This window comes from Aricia agestis, chromosome 2 (genome assembly GCF_905147365.1).
Source record: "Aricia agestis chromosome 2, ilAriAges1.1, whole genome shotgun sequence".
NCBI lineage: Eukaryota > Metazoa > Arthropoda > Insecta > Lepidoptera > Lycaenidae > Aricia > Aricia agestis.
The window spans coordinates 22,208,149-22,221,296 of NC_056407.1; the positions used below are offsets into that span (position 1 = coordinate 22,208,149).

General features: G+C 36.3%; 1 protein-coding gene across 3 annotated transcripts in view; it reads right to left on the reverse strand.

Moving 5' to 3' along the window:
• Window positions 1-13,148, reverse strand: part of LOC121737488 (1-phosphatidylinositol 4,5-bisphosphate phosphodiesterase classes I and II) — a 100,848-nt gene that overhangs the window by 41,074 nt on the left and 46,626 nt on the right. For all 3 annotated transcript variants that reach the window (XR_006037143.1, XM_042129180.1, XM_042129174.1), the window contains exons 5-7: window positions 10,643-10,828; window positions 5,102-5,293; window positions 3,061-3,243 (exon numbers count right to left, since the gene is read on the reverse strand). Coding sequence is in view for 2 of the 3 variants with exons in the window: in XM_042129180.1 (XP_041985114.1) it covers window positions 3,061-3,243; window positions 5,102-5,293; window positions 10,643-10,828 (561 nt within the window). In the remaining variant the exon portion in view is untranslated. The remainder of the gene's footprint in view (window positions 1-3,060; window positions 3,244-5,101; window positions 5,294-10,642; window positions 10,829-13,148) is intronic.

Sequence of the window (13,148 nt, forward strand, 5' to 3'; positions counted from 1 at the left end):
TTTTTAGAGCAAAACTATAAAATTATAAAGTAAACATCCAGAGTCCAGACCATTTGACAGCTCACAGCTCCTATATATATATATATATATATATATATATATATATATATATATATATATATATATATATATATATATATATATATATATATATATATATATACCTACATTATATACCTACATTGGTTAATCGTTAACGATACTATTGCGTGATATTAATCCAACATTAAAACAGCGTTAATATGGTTTCGACAGTCTCCGTATAAGAAAGCTACGAAATTGTATTTACATGGAATGTCAAACCAAGATAAACGCGTTTGGAACGGTCTTAAATTAAACTCTAAACTCCAAAATCATACGTTGGAAGTTTGCTCTTTGAACAAATATAAAATCGGCCAAGTGCGAGTCGGACTCGCGCACGAAGGGTTCCGTACCGCCATAGAGTGAAAGTAGGCAAAAAATGTGTTTTTTGTATAAGAGCCCCATTAAATTTTAATTTTATTTTTTTATTTATTATTAGTTAAAATATAATTAAGGATTTTGTGAAAATTTCAAGTGCCTAGCTGTTACCATTATTGATCACGAGCAAATAAGCCCAAAAAAATCACGTTTCTTGTATAGGAGCCCCTCTTAAATGTTTATTTTGTTTTTAGCAGGTTTTTAGTATTTGTTGTTATAGCGGCAACAGATAAACATAATACATAATCTGTGAAAATTCAGCCTTTAAATACATCCTGGAGACAACCAGACGGACAGACAACGAAGTCTTAGTAATAGGGTCCCGTTTTTACCCTTTAGGTACGGAACCATAATAATGACATTAATCTCGTTTAAAAACGAAAAGTCATTATACTTTAACACGGGTTTAACTTTAAACAAGATTGGCGCAAGTGGGCCCTAATCCCAATTCCCACAAACCCTCATACTCATTGCATTGATATTACATTGGGGACGTCATATTTTACGCATTAAATCGCACGTATGAACGGGGCCTTAAAATTTTTATTTTCAGTACGGTCGTATAATTTTATTTGAGGACAGAAATTTTCACGACCTCTCTCCAAGATTAACTCGTAACTTGTGGCATGTTCGTCGGCGTTCGTTTAAACATGTTCGGTGGTTTAAGCGGTCATTGCTGTAAATGGTTAATACCATAAACCTATAAGGTTAATACAATCATCGAGTATCTTAATAATATCATCAACAACAAAGCCAAGGAATAGGTATTTCACATCCATGAAAAACTTTCATAGTTAACAACCTACCTCAATAAAAACTGAAATTCTAACCCACTTTAGCAAAAGAGGTCTAGAATATATTATGTAAGATATTTTGATGGACGTAGATTAAAGTTAAATCAAATAGGAAGATATTTGCACTAGGCAAACAACCCGTTCTATTCTGTCTTCCTTAACCAAAGTAAGAAAATTGCCTAGCCCAATTCTCAGCAAAACGGTCACCCCACGTGACTCATAGGAGAATGTAGGATGCGTTATTACATTATGTCATTAGCGGGCGCGGCGGATTCTTCATTAATTGCGGTGCACATTAAAACCGCATTATTCGGTTACCTAAGCACGTGATGACGACACCTGACATGCGACCGCGGCGTGCTACTGTTGTTGTTTACTTTTTTAACCGACTTGCAAATAGGAGTAGGTTATATATTATGTTCGGCTGTTTATATATAATTTTTTATTAGGGGCATAACCCAAGCAGCAATGTAGTCGAGACACCCGCTATTAAACGATAAATTGGTGTTTCAAAAACGATAACCCGGCTCTTATTCGATTAAAGGCTGTGTAAACAAATTCTACTTCGAGTATTTTGCTGCTTGGGAAACTAAAGACATGCTTGTTTCGAATATCACGCTAAATGGCGTTTTGTTAGTTTTCGGAAAGACAATGTTAGGGACCAAGCCATGGCCATGATAGAAAACATGGTTGTGAATACAATCCTGAAAGATTTTTGAGTTCGTAGTTTCACATCAGTTGACAACTACTATGGTGCGCTTTGGTCTACATAAGACCTCACTTAGAGGTAGAGCGCTCTGCTGCTTTAGGCAAACAATCTTATTCCCACACCAAACATTTTTGGTATGAGCCTAGAGATGTTTATTTTTGAGATTGCATAGACTGAAAATCCGAAATAAAAGAAAACTTCTCGTATAGATTCTGTCACATTATCACAATTTAAAATAACACCTTAAATCTTCTGTGGCCCGAACCCTTGAATAGATATAAATTAAAAGGTCGTGCCTTAGAATGATTTCGGTCTTTCAGGAAATGAATAACGTGATCAGAGTTAACTTTATGGCATTCGATTCTCCATGCAGAACGTTTTCAAGGGTGTTACATTTAGATTTTAGACCTTATGAATAGTTTTATCCCTCTATTACGTAACAATCCTAACTGTATTTTAGAAATATGTATTATTTTTTAAGACCAAATCATTTTTACAAACGCTTATTGTCATCTAAGTCCTTAGGCCTGAATCGATTGGACCCGAAGCAGAAGTGAGACATTTATTTTTTCCTAACACTTAAATAGGTGTCAGAGAAATCTCAAGAGACACTTGACGAGAGGAAGCCGTTGGTGGAAATTGGCATAATACACTTAACTCAATAGAACTTAAGTGTAAAACTAGAGTATCTAGTTTTCAAATGCATAAGATTTTTATTTTATTTCACTGATAACTTACAAGTGATTTCGGAGCGATTAGACCAGTGATCACACCTCTTGAATGCGCTATTCTAACTCGCCCGCAAATGCCAGTAGGCCTCATCATACTAGCGGCTTTGGCGAGTTGACGGTTGGCGTGCGGCATGGAAGCGGAACGGGCACGCAGCGAATTCGTCGCGGACGCGCAACGGGATAGTAGTGTTCTATGCTTTGTAAAGTCACTGCAAACACGCGATGAAAACGTTCCGTGTCCGCGAAGTCCTCACTTCTCAGTGCACAGCCGCAGCGCGTTCGCGACGTATTCGCTTCTCGCCCGCTCCACCCTGAAGCCGCTCGCCTACCACTATTATAATAACGGTCTTAGAGACTTAACACCAACCTGCATCCAGCCAGCAGCCCCTGTCTGTATATCTCGACGCTGGACTTGCCGGTGATTTGGTGGCCTGTGAGGTAGGTGTTGTGGGAGCTGTTGATGAAGTAGTGGGCTAAGGGCTGGTCCATGTCGTCGCACAGGTCCAGCTTGTTCGGCGCCACTATGGGGTTGTCTTCCGACATGAGGAACCTGTGTGGCAAAAGGAAGGTAATATTTTGAAACCATTGAAAACTTGGGGAAAGCATACAAGTTACAACGCTAGTTCAAGTAGACTACTCACTACAGTCAGTGGCGGCCCTATATATATATTAGAGTATTAGGCTAAAATACAGCGCTCCCAGTGACTTTCATTTTATAGACAGACATATCCGACGCTATTATTGTAGCAATAACAATGTTTTTTACCACATTTCCATTATTACTACAGAGACTTTTCAAAGGAAAAAAATATTATTTTATCATAATATTCGCTAAGTCGCTATGTATCGCTCTATATGTAAAATGGCCTACTGCTTTTACTGACTATGTACAGCAGAAAAGTATATAAGACCAATTAGAGAAAGTCATTTTGGCATACATCATTATCTAAGGCTGGCTGCATTCACATTTAAATTCCATATTCGATTTCTTAATGTCGAATTTCGATTCGGAATTCCGTGAGACTAGAACAAATGTTCGTTTTTCTTCACGTAGTAGGTACAACGTAGGTACGTAGATATACGTGCGGAATTCGTTGCATTCGGAGAAAAATGAACGTGTGCGTCAGTTAATGTATTTTATACTGATTTCATGCATTCGGATGTTCGAATACGAAAACGAATGCGGAAATCGAATACGGAAAACGTTTGATCTCTTATGCGGCATTCACACGTAAGCACATAATATGTCTACGAACTCGAACGTGTAGACTGTAGACTGTAGCAATGATAGATTTTGATGATTTCATTCACTTCTCTATGTTGTATTCAGTCTACAAATTGCAGTGAATTAGGAAGTAGGGATGTAATGACGGCGGAGAATGCGTTAATTAAATTCCGCACGTGCATAATTCCAGCAGAGGGCACAGGCGTTTTTAATTTTTTTCATAAAGCCAGCCGTACCGTTTACTGTTTCATAAAAATTAAAAACCCTCGTGAAAAGCCCGGCCACTGCTTCGAGTAAATAATGAAAAAGGCTTACGGGGCGCAAAGCAATTTAAGACCTTGACAATGGCAATAAAGGTTTGGTTGTTTTGTATACTTATACACTATAATAATAGCCTTTGCCCCATGACAAGCACTGACATATTATAGGAAATATGGTGTGAAATAATGTATCGATTTTGATGTGAATATATAAGTTATGGCTGGCCTATGTCCAGCAGTGGACGACTATAGGCTGATATGATGATGATGATGATGATATAAGTTATACGGTTCACTTGGTGTTATCTTCGCCTATTGTAAAGTTTCGTTAGCATAATATTGCAATAATCACGAGGAATACATTTCTTTAAAATATTGAGGAAATATAGTTTTTCTAAGTATTTTCGTATGCATAATTTATTAAAGTATAGTTTGAAATTAATTAATGATCTCATAAATATTCATTGCTTTAAATTCACAAATTATTTAATATATTATTATTATAAACAAATTAAGCGTACGAGAGTCTCAATTTAAGGGCATTTTCTATCAAAATGCAAATTTATATAATAGTATTCGTATGAAAATAAAACCAACCTCAAACGCGTTTCTTTGATCGATAAACTCCAAAAACCAATATTTACCTTTGTTTGACGTATATGAGTATTGAGCACACTATTCGATGTGATTTGATGTGATGACAAGAAACGAAGCTTATCTTACATGAAATTAATACATTAGAGGTTCTAACGGCCGCCCTGAAAGACATTTAATGATTATTATTTAACCTTATTTTATAAAGATTGACATTATCTCTCGACATTAACTCCACACATTTTCAGGTAAATTCTTCATTGAATCAAAATTCGGTAATCATTAAAAGTATTTTAGTGCGGCTGTAAACTAAGCTAAACTCTACAAACCTCAAGAAGCCATCGAAAGTAAGCTGAGACCGTTGCTGATGGTACTTATTGTGTTCGTACGCCTTGATGAGATCCTTCGCCCTCTGCACGTCCGCGTACGGGTGTAATATCTCGTTGAGTCTCGGGTCCCTCTGGATTTCGTTCAGGAAATCCACCAGCTGGGTCGCGGATAGGTGCGGTTTGCCGTCCGTCCTGAAACAGATGGTTGTCAGGAGCCGTACTACGAAACCGTTTTGAGACCCAATCGAACGAATCGGAATGCCGCGTCCTACTCTAACAAACGAGAAATGACGTTGTTAGAGCAGGACGCGGCATTATCATTCGATCGTTTGAGTCTCAAAACGGTTTCGTAGTAGACCTACTGCTTTGGCCCTTGAAGAACATAATATTACATAATGTACTATCAGAGATGTTGATCCATAGACAGATGGCGGACCGGTTTTGGTCGCGTTTTGTCAAACCCAGCCGGTAGATGACTCGGTGTCGGTACTTAACATTAAGTTGACATAATCCGAGCAAATGACGTAGGTCCGTCGACTGCCTATGAAACAATTTCTTCGATGGTACAAGAGACTACAAACGCGAAGAGGTACTTGTTCGTCCATGATCGACGTCGCATGCTATAGGTAGCTTTGCAATCATGGTGAAAATCATGGTCCAGACTCCAGCGTAAAGAGGGACTTTAAAGGTGAACGCAGGGTTCTAATAAGGACGTGGAATTCGAAATTCGCTGGCCAAAGACACTTTGAAAATACCAGCGTCGATTGAATCAGCCCTACACTGGAAGATGTAAATTCTAAATATTTTGCAAGTAATCATAATGATAAGTACCAAGCCTTATTTGGCAAAAGCCTCTAGACATAAAATACACTCCAAGATGCCTATGTAAAATACCTACAATATGCCTAAAATGGCACATTCATAATATTTAATTCAGCATACATCTCGCTAACCGTACACAACGACATACACGACGTACACTTGTAGGCTTTGTTCTCATAGTATTAAGATCGAACTTGCTACATTGTGTATTTCAGCAACCGTACCTACTCAGATATGTACACTTGACATGACGGAGTCCATTAAACGTACCGGAGCCAGCTCACCCTGTAATTTCACCATTTCCCTGACAGACCATGACGTGTGCTAGAGACAATTTACATTTATTATACATACAAGTTAAATAATAGCTTGCCGAGGAATTCCGTAAATTATTCACTTACTGAATTATTAAGGTAAACGATGATACGAAAATAGCATAATCATTTGCTTACGAGTTGAGGCGTAATGCCGACTTTTTTGTATAATTTGAAGGTATGAAATGGTATTGCATATTCTGTACTTTTAAAATTATTGCTATAATGCAAAGAAAGAAGAAAGTCGAGATTAGTTAAAAGGTTTATATGTATTTTTTTGCCCATAAGTTGTATGAAACATATTTATGGTTTTTAAATTACGCGACAAAAACCATTTTGTCGCTTACGCCCTTTCCATTTCTTGCTGTTCCATTTCTTGTTTTCTATGAGAGGCCGGCCCGGCCTCTCATAGAAAACAAGCGATCTAAAACATATCCAAAACGATTTTTTACTTTAACTCGGCGTCACCTTAACGCTAAGACTCATGCCCACTCCTCAAAACCTTAATATACCTATCCAACAAATTGTAAATCATTTCAACTAAGTATGTAGTTGTGGACTTAGGCTACTTTATGTTTACTTTTAATCTATTACATTAACAGCGCCTTTTACTCAATTTAACTAAAATTTCTCTATTTAATTAGTATTTAACAAGCGTTTTAAAATCTACAATAGGCAAAAACATTTGAACATTCCTCCCAATTGAACCAGAACAAAATAACAAAGCAAAATAAACCATGTCCAACCTATTACAAATCCATTTGTGAACAATCACACGTAGTCAATTTACGCTTTTTATTAGGGTTCCGTACCCAAAGGGTAAAAGACAATTACTAAGACTTCGTTGTCTGTCCGTCTGTCTGTCTCCAGCCTGCCTAGCATACGCCAACGAGATATCTCACTCTCGAGATAATTAAAAACTACTCGTCTCATAATGTCAAAATCTCGACAATATCTCGACAAAACTCTATAAAATGTGTTATTTCGATGATAGATCTACGCGAGAAAATTTTTTTGTCATGCTAGGGTCAATAGAGATGAAGAGACAAACCATCAAACATCGAGAAAATCTGTAGAGTGAGATATCTCGTTGGCGTATGCTAGACAGGCAGGAGGTATCTCAAGAACCGCTATAGCTAGACTTGTGAAATTTTGACAGATTGTGTATATCTGTTGCCGCTATAGCAACAAATACTGAAAACAAAATAAAATTAATATTTAAGGGGGCTCCCATACAACAAACGTGATTTTTTCAGCCTTTTTCGCTCTATATCAATAATGGCAAGAGGTAGGCACTTCAATTTTTCACACATTCTTTTGTTATATGTGTACTTTATTATTTAATATTAATAATAATATTAAAATAAAAGAAAAATTTAAGGGGCTCCCCTACAAAAAACACAATTTTTAGCCTCGCACTTGGCTGATTTTTATTACAACATTCTGATCCTATATTGCTATGGCTCGAGGTGCTAAAGAGAGTGCAGGTTTGATCAGGGATCATTTAAGTGGCGTGTACCAAAGTGACTTATTTAGATCATAGTAAATACAGATCATTTTACGACGCGATGATGACTAGAAAGACCTCGAGAGAAAGCCCGGTATTGACCAATTTATTTCCCTTAACTTGGCCTGCCATATTGCGTTGTCGTATGTGCTTGAACAATCAGACATTTAAAATAACCTAACTTTGGCACTGCAGTACTTGGAGATTGGTAAATCTCTCAAAGGTGACTGACTGACTGACATAGTGATCTATCATCGCACAGCCCAAACCACTGGACGGTTCGGGCTGAAATTTAGCCTGCAGGTAGATGTTATGACGTAGGCATCCGCTAAGAAGGGATTTTGATCAATTCTACCCCCAAGGGGATAAAATAGGGGGATGAAAGTTTGTATAAAACTGGGTCAATTTTAAGCCGATCAGGCTGAGACTTTGATATCTAATTAATAATAATACTTCTTAACGCGAGCTATTTCTTAATAAACCTTTATACGTTTCAAAACCCATACGCTGCATTCATGCGTACTTAGTAATATTTTGATGTAAATGTAATAGCTTTAGCCCAGGTGCAGGGTTCGGCTGTAGGTCCGGGATTATTGGATATCCCTTTAATCTCCCCCTGTCGTGCACTACAAATTGGACTGGGATACCTTTAGCCTGACTTTCGCACGTTCCAACAATATACACTGAGGTCGACTAGGATAAATATTGTGCTTTCTCTTTCATAAATCATAAATAAAAGAAATGAGTGAGATGACATGTTAATCCCAAAGATTAATGGAAACTTTAACATGGGTTTAATAACCCTGTTATAATGTTTTCGTCTTAAATAAGGAACAATTGGATACCAATATAAAATTTATAAAAACTGTCACATAGTACAATTTTAACATTTTAAAGTGGTACTATTACAACCGTAACTTCAATGTCGTTAAAACAGGTTTTCATTGTAAAGTAAAGCGAGCAATGCAAACAATAAAATGTTTACTATATTTTATTGTTTGCATTGCATGCTCCACTTTTAATGACCGCTAACAATAAAGTGTACTTAATAATAACATTATTTATTCAGAACTTCACTATTGTGTGTTTTGAACTCATTCATTTTAAAATCATTCCTGCCCTTAGCCCTACCATAACTAACCTTATTAAAAAATTTATGAGTATAAAGTTAACATTGCAAATTACCCATGTACTCGTAGATTGTAGACACATCACACATACTAGTACAAAATATAAAATCGGCCAAGTGCGAGTTGGACAAGCGCAAGAAGGGTTCCGTACCATTATAGAGCAAAAATAATAAAAAAATGTTGCAAGGTTTAAACACTTACGGATTCTGTCGCGGAGCACTTTTTATTCATCCCGACGTTTCGGCTACTTTACAGCGGCCGTGGTCACTTTGAAGTTGTTCAACTACCCGAAGATTCATCAATTTTTGTTTACTACGCAGAACGAACTTACAGTGTCATGAAGCCGAGGTTTCCTAGATTTGTGTTTTAGTTTATTTATCACTGGATCCCAACTAGATGGCAGCACCCAACCATCTTCGCGGTTAAAATTAGGGTGTTTTTTAATTTCAATGGCCTCGCGTATCATTCTTGGACGGTATCTTGCTTCTTTTGCCAGTACTTGTGGCTTATCAAATCTTATGTAATGGCGAGGTTGATCCAGTGTGTGTTCACAAATTGCGGACTTGGTGTTCCTATGGTGTTTGACATATGCAATGTGTTCCTTGATGCGGGTTTTTATGGCCCTTTTGGTTTGCCCTATATAAGAGAGGCCACAATCACAGGCTTAAAGTATGTTTTTATTGAAGCTTTCCTTAGAATGTAGCTAACTTTATCAGTGACTCCCTTTATAAATGGTAACACTGCAGGTAATCTCTCCACTGTTGCCGGCTTCACGCGACAGAATCCGTAAGTGTTTAAACCTTGCAATATAATGAGTGATACTCGCGTAAACCTAAGAAATCATTAAATAAAAAAATGTGTTTTTCTGTATGGGATTATTTATTTATTTTAATTATTAATTTTATTAAAGTATGTATAAACACAGCTGAGTATTTTGTGAACATTTCAGGTCTACCTGTTGTCATCATTGATACCGAGCAAAAAATGTTTGAAAATGACGTTTGTTGTATGGGAGCCCCCTTAAATATTTAATTTATTTTGTTTTTAGTATTTGTTATAGCGGCAGCAGTAATACATAATCTGTGAAAATTTCAACTATCTAGCTAATAGTTGCTAGATAGTTGAAAAGTTCTTGAGTTACAGCCTGGAAGACACACAGACAGACAGACGAACAGACATCGAAATCTCAGTAATAGGGTCCCAATTTTACCCTTTGGGTACGGAGCCCTTATAAGGCCACGCGCGCATGGGGGATACAAAATTATCCATTTGCATTCCGATTATCAACTTCAGCGTACACAAAATTGTCTATACAAAAATGATCGTTTTCCTGTAAGGTCGTTTTTCTGTTGAGAAGTACACTTTTTTTTTGAAACCCTAAAATCGTTAATTGAAATGTAAATGTCAGCGGGAAATTTGTTGTTACCTGTGAGATGTGACATAGACCATAGTCTACTCTATGCTACATCTTTTTAGATATTTATTATTAGTTATGTGACTACTGACTACGTACCTTATTTTACATTTACGAGCAATGTATTCCTAAATTATGTTAAATTATTATTACACTTTCGTGCCAAACCACTATTGTCAGGACATGTCTAAATGTTATGAAAACAAAAATTTTGTCTACCCATAAAATAATAATTGCGTGTTGTGAATTGCTATAAATACAAATTCTCAAAAAAAACTAACCACATTCTGTCAACTTTAAAACACTGGCCATACACACTATAAAAAAAAAACAAAATTCGAAATTCAAACTTACAGCTCATTAAAGATCTTCTGGACTTCAGCGCGCTGCGTGAGATTCTTGTAGAAGGCGAAGAAGTCCTCAAACTGGAACTTGGACTGGCTGATGGTGTCGTTCTTGCCCGTCGGTAGCCCGGACTCGCTTAGAGCCTTCTCTACCCGCTTCTTGTCCTCTTTGTTTTGGGCGAAGCATCGAACGATACTGCAACAAAATAATACATTATAGTCGAGGAGCACGTAGAAAATCGTGTTTTAGAAAATGGGTAATGGACTTGTTGAGTTAGATTTTTTTCTCTATTTAATATTAGACAAGATTTTAAAAAATATACGTAGTAAGAAAGGCAAAAGGCGAAATCTTATAGATGCATGTGAAGTCAAGTTATGTACTACTCCATATATTATTGTCTAATGTAACCTGTGTGGCAGTAGTACCCGTGACGTCACGAATCGTTTTTAAGAGAAGTTTAGGCAATATTTTTATTTTCTCATAGTTCCTTATCGCGTCACCTAAACTACTAGAGTTGTATATTAAAACTCCACAACATTCAATTTTATCTGTTGTTGTATTATTATTTAGATTTAAATATGGACAAAAATATGCAACTCAAAATTATTGTAGACGCCACCTGAAAGCTATTCATTTACACAAGTAGCCGTCGACAAGTGTTCGTGACAAGCAACAGCCCTTTGTAACTGTAAAATTAACGTTGCATATTTTACTTTTAGTATACATATTCAGCAAATGCATAATTGATAGGTATTATGTTTTTGTTATTTCAAAGTTTTTTTTTGTGTTATTGTAGAAACATCGTATATTGACCTTTTTATTTAAGAAAACTATAGGTATTTACTATTCGTCCATACTTAGGGCCTGTTTCACCACTTCCTGATAAGGCTATCCACCAATTAACTTGACAGATCAAGTATGGAGAATCTGTCAAAAAAGTTGTGAATAGCTTATTAGGCACTTTATCAGAAAGTGGTGAAACAGGCCCTTAATATTATAAATGTGTGTTTGTTGCCTCTTCTGCACGCTTAACCGGGTTTATGTGCGTACGCAAATACTCTGAGTGCCGGGAAAATACATAGGAAAGTTTTTATTGCGGAAAAATGTATGGACCCCACGAAAAAAGTAGGAATTCATATTTAACTATTTTTTCCATATTTTCTTTTGGTAATTTAGTATTTTATTATGAACATATATTTTATGTAGGTATATTTTTTAATTATTTATTTTAAAAAATTATGTATGGTTTTATCATAACATTATAGTGTGTATTAGTATGTAATAGGTAAGTACGGTATAAGCAGGTTTATTATAATAAAATGTATTAAAATAAAAGTTATCAGACATTAATGTTTATAAAACTATTTATCACATCATATTTTAACTAAGTAATATTGTTTTAGAATGCGCCTATTCAACATTCTCATCATCACCCTAAGGTTGGCTGGTAGAGAATGCCACTAGGCATTAAGCCCGCCTATGTAAATATTTGCATGAAGTGTTTAAATAAATAAATAGATATATAAAAAAGTACGCGTTTGGCTTAGACTTTCAACCGGCTAAAAGAACAATACAGGCTTTTCCTCAAAGTGTAGTTTTAGTGCCAGTCACTAGTAAAATATCATGATTCATGACAATACACGGATTTCATTCACTTTTGGCCTCCTTCATTGACTTATTCGAATTTCGAATATAGACTTCCATGTTTGACATTCTGCCAACTCGCTCATACTGTCACCTGCTTAGTAATGTCATTAAATTGGGATTAACACGGGACGGAAATAGCACATTTGTCCCAAAAGAGTCACAATTAATACTCAGTTAATCTGTCTCAAGAGTTAAAAACGGATTATCGCAATCTTCTTTCGGCAGCTGTGTGACATTAAAAGTGATATTAATTGTTGTTTTGGAGGAATGCGGACATAAACAAAACTTTTGGATTTCGTGCAAAACAGGGCAACGCTAAAATGTACAATGAAAGCGTCACAGATTCCAAAAAAACTATGATATTTTATCTCAAGATGTCTTTTACTCATATTTTAAAGCACATTATAAGAATCATCTTCGTCGTGCGTAGCCCTTAAAATGCTTGCAAATTTACATAATTTCGTCATAAAAATCTTTCCACCTGTTGGAACACAAATGATCATGTAGTATTCAGTTTAAACTAGGGTTGCTGAGGATTCCTCTTCCGCTTCCTCATAATGAGGAAGTTCCGCAATATTTTGGGTTCCTCAACCGTTACCGCATCCTCATAAATAAAAATAAAAAAATCCTCTTCCGCTATCGCTTCCTCAAAATTTAAGAGGAATTTATGAGGAATTTCACTGCGCATGCGCGTCGCGTATCCAATCATGGCAATGCACACGCCAGAGCCAGAGAATTGTATTATTTACTCATCTTTTTTTTGTATGCGTGTGTTGTGTATGTTTTTTTTTATTGCTGAAGGCAGGTCATCTATTGTGACTCCTTCGCATTAGAGTACCGTCCCCAACCCAATGCTGCTCATAAATTG